General features: G+C 36.2%; 1 protein-coding gene and 1 long non-coding RNA gene across 2 annotated transcripts in view; one reads left to right on the top strand and one right to left on the bottom strand.

Moving 5' to 3' along the window:
* The first annotated feature begins 2,161 nt into the window (after window positions 1-2,161).
* Window positions 2,162-14,225, top strand: part of LOC117106345 (medium-chain acyl-CoA ligase ACSF2, mitochondrial-like) — a 15,511-nt gene continuing 3,447 nt past the window's right edge. The window contains exons 1-4 of the mRNA XM_033247717.1: window positions 2,162-2,266; window positions 2,368-2,516; window positions 4,108-4,162; window positions 5,093-5,179. Of these exons, the coding sequence (XP_033103608.1) occupies window positions 2,189-2,266; window positions 2,368-2,516; window positions 4,108-4,162; window positions 5,093-5,179 (369 nt within the window). The 5' untranslated portion in view covers window positions 2,162-2,188. The remainder of the gene's footprint in view (window positions 2,267-2,367; window positions 2,517-4,107; window positions 4,163-5,092; window positions 5,180-14,225) is intronic.
* On the bottom strand, window positions 2,380-13,434 carry LOC117106346. The gene is made up of 3 exons (XR_004445049.1): window positions 13,382-13,434; window positions 3,574-3,886; window positions 2,380-3,403 (listed from the first exon to the last, which is right to left on the bottom strand). It is a non-coding gene; the product is annotated as an uncharacterized LOC117106346 (long non-coding RNA).

Below are 14,225 nucleotides of genomic sequence, written 5' to 3'. Positions count from 1 at the left end.
TAATAATAATAATAATAATAATGACATTGCAGCGTTCGTAAAATGTTTGTCACTGGTACTGGTAACAGTCACAAAAGTGGGGGGGGGGGCCCTCCCAGCAGAAAAGTGGGTGGGCTAATGGCCCCTCGCCGCCGTTGGGAAAAACCAAGGAAATGGTGATACAGTAGTTCTTGAAGATTATTCTCATTGTTTACTTCTATTCAACGTCTTCCGTATCATTCCGTATCAACTACTGCATCACCATTTCATTGGTTTTTCCCTTCTGTTATACAATAATGATACTCGTTTACTACACTTCCAGTTAAACTTTCTCATTCCGTGATTGTATACTTTAATTGGCGCCGTTCTCTTTGCAGTGTACAGTAGTGCAGCCGCATAAGGTTGGAGTTGAATAGCTTGGTGGTTAAATGCTTGATTTTCAATCCCAGGGTCCTGGGTTCAATTCCTGTCAGTGTTGCAGGATTTTTTCCACGACCAAAAACTCCACTCCCTAAATCTCCAATCCCTATATCCTGAGGTGGAGCATACTGCCTAACAGGGTGCCTGTGTGTACCCAGATGTAACAAAGACGTTGTTTCTACATTGGTGGCGGTTAAACTCATCTTGGACGCCTAATTGTGTGCAGCATAAGCTTAAGAATCATGCATATATTTAAAAATTTTAAACCCCTCAAGGATAAATGGAATCGCCCATACATACCCTGCGTGTATTATCGGGTATACCGTGCAGGCAAGTTTAAGTCACATGTATATGTATTTGTGTATATTTTATAGTTCATTTGATGATAGACAGCCTTTCTGTAAGGTTTGTAATTTCTTCCTGAATTTATTTATTTTAAACATACCCCTTGAGCACAAAATGGATTCGCCCATAAACGCCTTGTGTGTAATTGGCTTTGTAGGCACAGAGGTGAGGCATGCACTGTAATTTATATTGTTGTAAACACCATGATAATTGAAATAACTGTTTTCCAGGGAGATTTTGTTGAAAAACGGTCGGCCATCTTGAAATTCAAAATGGCCGCTATCTATGGTCTATGACAATATTAAAATCAAATAGGCTGACATTGAAAACATAGGTTTAACACTTGAAATTATGTCAATATCTGCTTTAATAGTAGAGTTATGGTCTTTTTTTATGGTTTAAAATGGCAGCCATTTTGAAATTCCGATATCGAAAAAAATGGACCCTTGCATTTTTGGATTCAGCATACAAAAAAAATCCAGAAAATGCAATAAAATTGCTTCGGGCAAGCCTATCTCGCAAACCTGTTTTTTTTTTTTTTTTTTTTTTTTAATTTTCGACACTAGGTTTCTCACTATATAGGCTTAGCCTTGAAGGGACGAAGGTCCCAATGAAAAACAACGTCGCTCCTTGATAGCTAACATTGTCTATTTAACATCACAATAATTCATTATTAGACCTATAGTTGTTTTTTCGCCACAAATCTCAGCCGATACCTCGCACAACTCGTTAACGTCTCGTATCTATTGTCGTGACGTCATGGCTCGCTGGCTCAGACTTGTGATGTCTCGCACTTGTGATCAAATGACACGCTGGCTCGCACTTTGGCAACCCTCTTTGGCAGTCAACTCGCCCCTAGAAAACCCGCCCATGGAAACTTGCCCCATAAAAAATGTACACTTCCTAGACCATGCAGTCTTCAAAATAAAAATTATAACCCAGGTAATCACCTACATTTTCCACATACATAGAAATTTTTTAAACTTTATTAAAAAAACCTAAAAAATAATTCATCACTATAGACACTTTTTGACAAAAATGAAAAATTACGACTTTGTTACCCAATGAGAAGTGTTTTAATATAGACAATGGGTCGTGTCTCATATTATTTGTTATATTTTTTATTATTCATTATTTTCACTTGACTCGCACAAATAATTTTGTTCAAAGAACATTTATATGCAGTTGTACTTTGCAGCCACTTCACTTGCAATTTGCAATTTCTAGTAATAAATATTTAGAAATCCATTAAAAATGTCCCTCAAAATGCTAATTTGTCAGAGCTTCCAGAAGATTCGCCCCACCCTCGCGGGGATCCCTAGGCAGCCGCCCATCATAAGGTCCGCTTCGGTTGCAAAACGCACCTCCCCATCGAAAATCCTACCTACGGGCCTGCTAAATCATATTCATTAAATTCCAGATAGCGTATGCTTCAACTGAAGTGATGGTACCATCCATAAGCTCTCCGTTGGACCCATTGGATGCGCGGTGTTCTGGAGTTCGAATATTGCCAAATGCAGAGGTAAATGGGTACGGTGCCTCTACGCAGTTTTCAACACTTAAACATTTCCCAAACATAACTTTTCACATGATAATTATTATGTTTGTTAATTCAAATTTTAGATACAATTGGTTGATGATGACGGAAAGTGTGTACCTGTTGGCAGTAATGGCGAAATTTGGTGCCGCTGCTCTGGTAACTTTCAGAGATACATGGAGAATGACGAACAGACGAAAGCAGCTAAATCGCCCCACGGGTGGTTTAAAACTGGGTAATTAGCTCCGGGCCCGCAATATACACGGCCGTCGGCTGACGCTGTTCCAATAAGAAGAACGCAATGCTACTGGCGCGTGCAACGGCGACGATCGCCAGTGAGAATCCAATCTATAGTGGGGCTGGTTGCATCATTTTTTATAATTTTGTAATATCTTTTGAAAAGTAGATGCAATTTCAACTAAACTAACTGAGGGGTAACATCAGATTGACATAGGCCCCTACTACTAAAAGTAAAATCATAACAGATAAGTTAATTTTTATAGAAATATTGAGGGTTAAATATTATTTTAGCTCTGATGAGAAGCTCTATGAATACCCGGCTGATTTATTTATAGATCTTTCCTGTGCTGATTGCTTGATAGATCTTTTCGTATGGGCGGCCGTTAGGGCCAATATACTCTACTGCCTCTATTATACTGTCATCATCGGAGCTTTCGAAATTACGAGACCTTTTTTTTAATCGGGGCAATTTGAATCATTAAAAAATCAACATCTCTTTTTTAATATCAACTGAATACCTCTAGTAGCAGAATTACATAAACAACCAAATATATTTTGAAGGCCAACCTCAATACTATAACATTTGATAATTACCCAAGAAAAAAATAACATTATGGCGTGTGTTCTAAAGCAGGAATTTCAATTTTCTTAACAAAAATGGAATAATCTATATAATCATCGCCCCAATACCCTTATTTAACCTGTTCACTCTAATCTGTTGAGTTTGCTACACTGCTATGCACACTTGGCACACTATGCGACACTTGGCACAGCGAGTTTCTCGGTCAATAAAAATTTGCTTGCCGCTCGCTTCAGTTGTTCTGGGTCCTTTCTCTATTTTTCTTTAAAATGTATCGTCTCACCATTGTTCAAGTGTTGTATCTGTTAAAATATTAAAAAAAAGGATATTAATTAATAGTTTTTTCTTTCTTCTTTTTTCTTTTTTCTATACTGTTCACTGTTTATAAAAGTATAACTCTTAACTTACGATATTCATGAACATTATCTTAGTGCAATTATATACCAAACCAATGCATCAAAATTTTACTTACATGGATAAAAATAACGATTTCTTTGTTAAAATATTCAAGCTTTACTGGATCGCTTCAAACATTTGTGTGCTATTAGACGGTGGGTGTGGTTGCCAGAGCCTAAAATGTTCATATTTAAAGAAAACCCCTGTGATGCCACTTCTCCCCGATGCAACTAGCCCCGCTCTCCCCACTCTTTGCTGTCACTGACAGTCAGATTTCGTCGTGTAGTTATGCACTCAAACAAAATGGATATGGTTTCGTCTGCCGATAGTCGTTGTCGTATACGATAGTCGTACGGCGCAGTGTGTCCGGCTTCAATTTTGTTTCCTAACTAATAGAAAAGTACGTGAAAATAACTAGCAATCATCATCATTATCATCATCATCATCATCATCATCATCATAATCATCATCATCATCATCATCACCATCATCATCTTCAATATTCTTCATCATCATCATCATCATCATCATTATCATTTACAATAGTAAATCATGAATATGTAAATAAATTTCTAATATGAAATATTTCTAATATTGATATTTACTTTAGTGACCTTGGTGTTTTTAACGCGTCTGGTGTCCTGTCAATAGTCGGGAGAAAAAAGGTAGGATAATATAGGCCTATTTAAAATAGCCACACGTTGATCGTCATTGTCAATGAAGAAGTATCCCCAAACAAAATGGACATTTCCGCAAGCCCCGCCCTTGCATGCTAAGGAGCTTTCGATTTGTGCGACGCTAAGACGGAATCACGCATGCGTGACCGTCCTTCCGGACGTCCTACGTTCTTGCATACGTAGATTTGGCCAAATTGCGTTCCAAAATCTACTCGACGAGGTGACCTTAACGTTCTCGCATGCGCAGATGACTTTTAGTGACGTCATTACGTTCTAGGTTCTACCGTCGTCGTGCAATCGAAAGCTCCCTATTGTTGGTAAATGCCACAAAACGATAGCGCGTAAACGTACGTAAACGGGCACGTGACGTGTGGGTTTGGGACGAGCGTGTGTTGCTGGCGCTCTTCTGATTGATCAATAGTTACGTTTGGTCGACACTCCAGAAATGTCCATTATTTATGTCTACCTAACCAACCACTCACACTTCACACTTCATAAGTAATCCGCAACCCTGCACTAGATCCAAATAAGTGGCGTCGGAGCTTGGACGACGGGGTTCCGAAGATGTCGCCGATGGGTGGGGGCTGGTATATGCGACTGCTGAAGGCAGATTTCCACAGCTGGATACGTGGGCGGGGTCAGGGGCATGCCAGAAACTCTCATCTCAGAGTGGGTCCAGAGGGAAAAGTTCCAGAAACTCAATTTATGGATCATTTGAAGGGCGTGTTTAATCAATTTTAGAGTCTGACATTCTGTATATTTTTTGGGTTTTTTTCCCGGCGGGAGTGGTGGGGATGAAAGCTCTTCTTGATGGCGCCACAACTTCGACTACCTTACATAGTGTATCGGTAAATACAAAAGAAACATTTACTTTGCATTAGAATATCGTTCATTAGAATTTTATTTTTGTTTACACAGGATATGATATACAGGGGTGCTGTAAAGATTTTTCCCGCCGGCATCGAAAATGTTCTCTCACGACATCCATCTATTGATCAGGTTCAGGTTGGTAATCTTATCTCAATGAATTTTCTTCATCTTGTTTGCTCCTATAATCTGTTGTGGGCGCGTCTACATCTACAAATTGACGTGACATAGTTTGGTGTACCTACTTGGGTACGCTGTGTAGCGCATTCCCTTCCACTTCACTTTGGCACCTCCCTCTCCCCACCTAATCCCTCACACTTCACCTTCGCACTTCCCCTACCCCATCAGGCTCCTATTCCAATAGTGACATAAATGGATCCAGAAATAGGCCCAGTAGTACGTGTTTCGCCCTGCCCCGAGTATAGTAGTAACGCACGTGTCTGCGTACGTCTACACTGTCGTAGGACCATAGCAACAATATCCAAGGGGTGGAGGTTAGCGGAACGGTGCATTGTGTCAGCATTTGTAAATCTATAGCATTTCAGGGACGAATATCCGGCGCATTCGCCACAAGTACTTATGATGATTGCCCATGCATTCATCACTGTCTTGTAGTTTAGACTATATTGCAGCGTTCTATGGCCTTCCTGATAAATTAATCTCAAAATTGCAGCGTGCTCAAAATATGTCTGCTAGACTTATATCAGGAAATCTACGTTTTCATTATATCACTCCCATTCTAAACCGACTTCACTGGCTTCCAGTCAAACAAAGGATAGTTTTTAAGATAAATCTCATTACGTATAATACATTAAAGCTCTTCATAGTCTTTCACCTGTGTACATAAGCGACATGCTAAATCTTCGCTCGATGTCATCATTGCGATCGTCAACTAGCAGTTATGTACTTACCAGACGCTCTTCTGGGCTGAAATACTATGGTGATAGAGCCTTTAGTGTTGCTGCACCTATCCTTTGGAACCAGTTACCAACTGACATAAGAGAAGCTAAAAGTGTGAATATATTCAAGTCAAAGCTTAAGAAATTCCTGTTTTCTTGATTTGCTGACCTCTGACCCAAAACCTTCACTTATAAATTTTGGGAATAGTTTAACCAATTATTTAAGTTAGTTTATTTAAGCGTATGTAAGTGTAGATCAAGATTATAGTGTCCTGGGTACGACGTTATAAACTGCATCCGGTCGAGTCGTCGGCGACTAATTCCGGCAACCCCATCTGGTGGTCTTTAGCGGCCGCCGATTTGAGGGTGGATGGACACCCAGCAGCATGAAAAAAAACAGTTCAACAAAGGGCGGATGAACTCCTCGGAGACAACGACCAACCATGCCTTAGTTTAAGGAATAGGTTTTTTAGTTTCATAAAATAACTTCAACTTTTTTCAAAAATGTCAAACTCAAAGAGCTCAGTCACCAAGCGCAGAGGCTTTTTCGCATGATGCACTCTACAAATAAAAATCCAACTATTATTAGTATTATTATTATTACTTGGGTACGCTGTGTAGCGCATTCCCTTCCACTTCACCTTCGCACTCCCCCTCTCCACCTCATCCCTCACACTTCTCCTTCACACCTTCCCCTACCCCTACCCCACCAGGCTCCCATTCTAATAGTGATATAGATGGATCCAGAAATAGCCTGGGTGCAGTAGGAAATTAGCAGGAAAAAAGTAAAGGAAAATTTATTTTTGGTTTTTCTGAATCAGTGTATCATATAGTGTCTCAGAAAAATCATCCCCATTCTTAGAGCTTGGGCAACTTTTTTTATAGCACTTTGAAATTTTGACATGAAATATCCTATTTTGGACTAATTAAGATGGGGGTAGGGGAAATAAATGTATGTTTTTAGTCACTTTATACATATTCTATGTATATCAAGTGTAACTAGAACTTGGCTAAATAGTTACTCTTCACTCTCGTTAAAAAATTTAATCGGAATGATGACGCCATCACAAAATATTCCAAGATGGCTGCCATTTTGGCGTAAAACATCTTTATAATGTAAAATTAACTTTATTGTTATCAGAGCAATTTGAAAACAACGTTATACATACAAAAATAAAATAAAACATATATATATATATATTATATGTATAATAATAAACTATCAGAATACAAACCCACTGAAAAAAGAAATCGCGAAATTTTGCTCTGAAAGACCCAACAATTCAATTTCTGGACTCGGATCGGCGTAAATTGAAAAAAACGATGGCATTATTTTAGTCACTTCTAGTTTTGTTATAAATGTTAACTAGTTACTCGTTACTGTCTTTATCAAATTTGATTGAAATGATAATAATGCCAATTTCCAAGATGGCGTTTATCTTGGCGGGGAAAATGGTTATTTTTGTATAAAATACAATCTTATCAAAGCAAGCACATATAATATATAAATATCATTATTTTAATAGTAGTATTATGCTTACCCTCTATTATTGTTGAAATCATTATTAGTATTATTATGTTATATATTACTATATTATATTCTTGTTATTTTAAAATTATATTTTTTTATTAAAATGAATTACATTGTTAGTACTGTTATATAATAATATTATTTATAATATTTTTATTACCACTATTGATCATCAATCATGACAGTATTATCATCATCCGTCATCATCATCCTCATCATATTCATCATCGTCATCATATTCATCATCGTCATCATCATTCTCATTGTTGTCTAATCATCATAATCATCCTTACTGTCATCGATCGTTGTAATCATCACCATCATCATCACATCATAATCATCCATCGTCATCGTCCTCATTTTCATCACGTCATCATCAATTATCTATCGTCGTTATCATCATTCTCATAATGTTCATCCTCCTCATCTTTCATCATTTTCTTTATCATCATCCTCATCATCATATTCATCCTCAATCAACATCATCCTCGTCATCATCAATGGTGTAGCCAGCTATTTGCACTGTTGGGACAGTCCCACACCGTTTTTCTAATGGGTCCACAAAAAAAATGGGTCCACATTTTAAACATGGGTCCAAATTATGTAATTTTATGCATAAAATGGATCCATATTTCTCGTATTTAGCTAAAAATGGGAAAAATTTAAGAAAATGTGTCCAGAAATTTAATATTTTTGCGTAAAATGGGTCCAGTCCACATTGTTTAAATTTACACGTAAAGTTGGTCAATCATCCATTATCGTCACCCTCATCACAATCCTCACCAATCATTGTTATCATCATCACCATCACCTTCATCCTACTAATCATCCTCATCCATCATCATCAACCTCATCCTCCTTATCATCTATCATTCATCATCATAGTACTCATTATTATCGTCATTATCATCCTCATCATCATCCTCATTACAATCATCATCTGTCATCATCATCCATCATCATCCTTGTCCTCATCATCATCAACCACATCACCATCCTTATTAATTATAATTATCAATCGTCATCCTCATCATGAGGATGATTATGAAGAGGAGGACGACAAGAATGAAGATGAGGATGAGAGCAGAGGGGATGTTTCTCATCAGTCGTCATTATTAACCTCATCAACATCATAATTCTCATCAATCATACTCATCACTATCATGATCACCCTCATCAACTACCATTATCATCAAGCATAATCATCATCATCCTTATTTTCATCATCATCAAACTCACCATCCTAATCCTCCTCCTTATTATCATCATTATCCTCACTATCCTTATCAGCATCATTTTCTTTCTCATCATCATCCATCATCAATCATCATCTACCACATCATCTTCCTTACTTTTCAACCGCATCATCCTGTTCCTCCTCATCATCATTCTTATCTTCATCACCATAATCATAATCATCATTACCATCATCCTCATTATTATCGTCATCCTCATCATCATCCTGATTACTATCATCATCATCATTACCATCATCATTATCCAAAACATTTTCTTCCTCATCATCATCCATCATCAATCCTCATCTACCTCATCATCTTCCTTACTTATCAACCACATCATCCTCATCCTCCTCATCATTCTTATCTTCATCACCATAATCATCATTACCATCATCCTCATTATCATCATCATCATCATTACCATCATCATTTACATCATTATCCTCTTCATCATCATCATGAGGATGATGATGATGGTGAGGAGGACGAGAATGAATATGGTGACGATGGTGAGGATAAGAGGGATGATTTTCATCATTCTTCATCATCCTCATCATCATCATTCTCATCAATCATTTTCTATCATTCTCATCCCCATCATCACAATCATTATCATCAACAACCATCAATCATAATCACCATCATCTTCTTCCTCACCATCATCATCATCATCGTCTTTCTTCTTCTCCTCATCATTAACATCCTCCTTATAATGGGGATTATACCTTGATTTACCTTGATTTACCTTGATCTTGGAGCTAAAGCAATAATGCTTATTCGCCCCTCTGTCTAAGTCTCTTACATACGGTTTAAACTTCTGGTGGTGATTTAGCCAGTGTTCTTCAAGTCTTGATTTGAACTGATTTATTGACCGTGAAGCCACAGCTTCAACTGACATATTATTCCAATCATTAATCACCCTCGTACTAAAGCTTTGTTCTCCCCACAAATTTTAAAAACCTGGATAACCGAAGCTCTCTTCCTTCTATAAGCTAGTTTTGGAAGATCTAATCTTATTAACCTATTCTCATAATCCAATTCCCTTAACTCAGAAATTAATCGAGTAGCTTTTTGTCGTAATTTTTCCAATCTATCTTCGTCTTCAAGGAATCTAGGCACCCAAACATTATTACAGTATTCTAATGTTGGACGAATTAATGTCTTATACAATAACAAAAAAACTATCTGAATCCAAATGTTTAAATGCACGATGAATAACTCCCAATTTCTTATTCGCCATGGAAATTACATGCGAAACAGGAGACCGGAAATTCATCCTGTTATCTATAACAACACCAAGATCTTTCATTTCACTAACAACTTCCAATTCAGTCCTTTGTTCTCCTTCACCAATATAATACTTAAAATTCTGATTTTTATATCCAAAATGCATAATCTTGCACTTTGTCAATTTGAAAGGTAATTGCCACATTATAGACCACTTATATAGAGCATCAATGTCTTTTTGAAATTCAATACTATCGTCTCTATTGTTTACACTCATGTAAATCTTTGTATCATCTGCAAATAATTTCATTTTAGAATATTTAATGGAATCTAGAAGATCATTAATAAAGGCCAAAAATAGTACAGGACCCAAAACACTACCTTGAGGAACTCCACTAACCACTTCTTTCCATTCAGATTTAATTCCTTCTACTACAACACACTGTTTCCTCCCAGTCAGGAATGATCCAATCTAATATAACAATCTGCCTTCGACTCCATATGCTTTTAACTTAGACAATAATCGAACATATGAAACTTTATCAAAGGCTTTTTTGAAATCTAAATATAAACAGTCAAAGTAATTTTGAGTATCCAATGATCTTTGCCAATCATTCAAAACTTCTAACAGATGAGTAGCACATGATCTGCCAGACCTGAAACCATGTTGTGCATCAGAGAAATATGAATTTTGTTCAAAGTGCATGACAATTTCCTCTCTCACAAATGTTTCCATTGTCTAACACAAATTAGATGTTAGGCTTACTGGTCTATAATTTAATAGTACAGACTTGTCTCCTTTTTTATATAACGGGACAACATCAGCATATTTCCAAGACTATTCCTTCCTTCATAAACTTATTAAAGATAATAGCCAACTCTTCCCCCAAAATATCAGAATTTTCTTTTAAAATACGGGAATGAATCTCGTCAGGACCAGGAGACTTGCAAATATCAAGACCACTCAAATACTTAATTATATCCGAAGCTGAAAAGTTAACACAATCGATAGGCGGTAGTTCAAACTTCAAATCTACGACAGGGATATCATCAAGATTCTCAACGGTAAACACCCCAGTAAAAGATTCATTAAACAATTCAGCTTTATTAAAATTAGACGATAGTGTCTTTCCTACAATATCTTTTAAGCCTGGAATAGAGGGTTTATACTTCCTTTGACTATTTACATACTGCCAAAAAGATTTCGGATTAACTTTGACTTCCGATGCTATCTTTTTCTCTAAAGAATGTTTTGCCTTGCGTACTTCATTAGTAACTTGATTTCGAGCCACAACATAACTATTCCAACATCTCTGATCCCTGTTTTTAAGATATTTATTCCAAGCCTTGTGTTTAATGTCAATCTTATTTTTCACATCTTTATTGAACCACAATTTGTTTCTGCTCACTTTCGTATTCTGAACATTACGAAGATGTATATATTTATACAATCCTTTAAAATGACCGTAAGATAAGAAAATGCCTCCGTAGCAAATAAATCCTCAATAACTCCAACCAAATCAGCATTTATCAAATATTCCCTCATTTTTTCATAATCAGCTTTATAAAAATTCCTAGTTAGTGTAGAAGTTTCAATTGTTGGATATCTACAAATTCTAAATAACAAAACAGCATGATCGCTTTTTCCCAGAGGAGGACCATATTCTAAGGCATCTACTAAACTTTCGTCTCGAGTGAAAACCCAATCCAATATACTTGGTTCATCTCTCCCTCGAAAGCGAGTGGGTTCCAAAAAATGTTGATACCAAAAAAATTCCTCAGTAATATACTAAAAAAAATCAACTGTATCCAAATCGGCATGAGATTCCATTTTAACCCAATCGATATTCTTATAATTAAAATCGCCAGTAATTAAAAGAAAATAAGCCAAGAAATCATTCGCCTGTTTCAATAACAAATTTAACAAAATATTATTTTCCCTTGTACTATTAGAGCTGCGATAAACACAGCCACCAAGTAATTTCTGATCGAGTGGTAAACTAATAACTACCACACAGACTCCTTAAAACCATTAAATACAACCTCTGTTGCTGAAATACCATTTTTAACATATAAACCAGTGCCGCTCACATTTACCTTCGGACAAAACAACTGGTAACATTCTAAACTAAAACTATCTGTACTGATTTCATATGCAACGTTTTTTGGAAAAATTTCTGTTATAAATAATAAATCAGATGATACTTTCTGTAAACGAATATTTAACTCCTCCATTTTATTAAAGAGAGAATCACAATTTGTGTACATACAAATCAAAAAAACTTTTCTCTTTTTTCTGTATACTTTTACTAGTCGCCTTGCTTTCAATAGACTTTAATTTCATATAAAATACGCTCCCCCTTTTCTTTATAACTTTTCCTCTACGAATAATCAGATCCGTCTCACCATTATCTTGTCTATGCTGAAGTTCTAACTTTAGTCTTTTAAACTCTTCACGCTCTGGTTTCAATTGGTCATGGTACACCGAAATAGTTTTTGCCTTTTTTATTGTTTTACTCTAGTTAATCTCAAAAATTTACGTTTATCAGATTCAGTGCCAAAAAAAACATTTAGAGGTCTAGGTCTATCCAAATCCTTCCTTCCAATACGGAAACATAAAATAAAATCCAGATCGCAATCTTCGGTAAGACTCTTCACTGCTCTCATATCCTCCTCTTTCTTATCCTCTACCAATTCAGAAACTGGTTCAACCAAACCAAAAACCATTGCATTACATTTTCGCCTTTCTTTCTCAGCCCATTCGTCCAAACGTATCTGAACAATATTTTCAATTCTCAAATCCAAAGGTAAAACTGTATCGTCAACAGAATCTGAATCTGATTCACTCCTTATACACCGCGTACTATCAATACCACATAATAAATCCAGTTTAGCTTTATTAGCTTTCACTTCAGCCTTTACCTCGTGTAATCCTATAGTCGACATTTTTTCTATCTCCTCTCGATTATGCTTAACTTCACATTTTATCTGTTCAACATCTGACTTCAGTTGCTCAAGGTTATTATTCATTTTCATAAAAAAAAATCTCCCTTACTAAGCCACTCATACTTACTCTTACTTATACCCTGACATTTAGAATGAAACCAAAAATTACACAAATTACAAGAAACACCCCTGTCACTATCAGACACCAACATATCACATGAACCACATTTATGTAACTGGTTTCCAGCAGCAGTATCAATTAATTATTGACTTGCAGATGTTAGCCTAGCCCTAGATTTAGTTTTGGCTCCTGTATCGTCACCTCCACTAGCCATACTGTCACACATCAATTTGTCTATACCAAAGGCCTAAAAGTTCAGTCTCTAAAAATCAATACAATCCTAAACTCACAATTCGTAAAACTCACTCAAGGCTAAACTATAAACACTAATTAATCAATCCTCTAAATTATTTATAAATATGACAAAAATAAAACCTGATTTTTATATGACTATTAGCGATTCCCACAAGAAAAATCAGAACACGTCCTTCACCACCAGAAGCGCCCTCTTATCATTCCAATGAGGATGGGAATGACAATGAGGAAGATGATGATGATAATAATAATGACATCAGTATAGTAAGAATAACAGTACTAACGCTAATATTAATGTAAATTATAAACTATAATTTTTTTTAAAAAAACGCATAAGAATAATGATATACTATATTAATAATATTATAAAGCAAGAACATAATAGTATAATAATGATAATGAAGAAAAATGTAGTGTACAAAGATTAAATTTAGATAGGTTAACATTTCCTTTAATTTTGATTGTAGTAGTCTTGGAATTTGGTGTGTTGACGTCATCATTCAAAATTTGCTTGGGAGGTGGGAATTCCCGTCAGACAGGCCTAGACTCCCATCGTCCGATGCCACCACACCACAAATAATGATTTGCAAACTCTCCCATAAGCCCAGGGATGCTTTTTTCCGGGACTCTGACCGAGGGTCTAGTCGGCCCTGTGTTTGGACCCACCCCATCAGATCCCCTCGGGCCACTACTGAACGACTATAATGGGTAAGTATATAACTATGGTCCTGTCAGTTTTCGCAGTTGTAGAAAAAAAAAACCTAAAAGTGACTAAAAACATAAACATGTTTTCCATACCCTGATCCAAAAAATTGGTATTTTAAAGAAAAATTTCACTATTTTTTCAACGTTTTTTCGTTGGGTTAACTTTGTAGTAGTTCATCAATTATATATATATATATATATATATATATATATATATATAGGAGCTTAGAAGTATCCATAGGGGGAAACTAAAACAAAA

This window comes from Anneissia japonica, unplaced genomic scaffold (assembly GCF_011630105.1).
Source record: "Anneissia japonica isolate Jap-2015-1 unplaced genomic scaffold, ASM1163010v1 scaffold284927_len164819_cov98, whole genome shotgun sequence".
NCBI classification, from domain to species: Eukaryota; Metazoa; Echinodermata; class Crinoidea; order Comatulida; family Comatulidae; genus Anneissia; species Anneissia japonica.
This window is presented reverse-complemented; position numbering and strand designations above follow the sequence as displayed.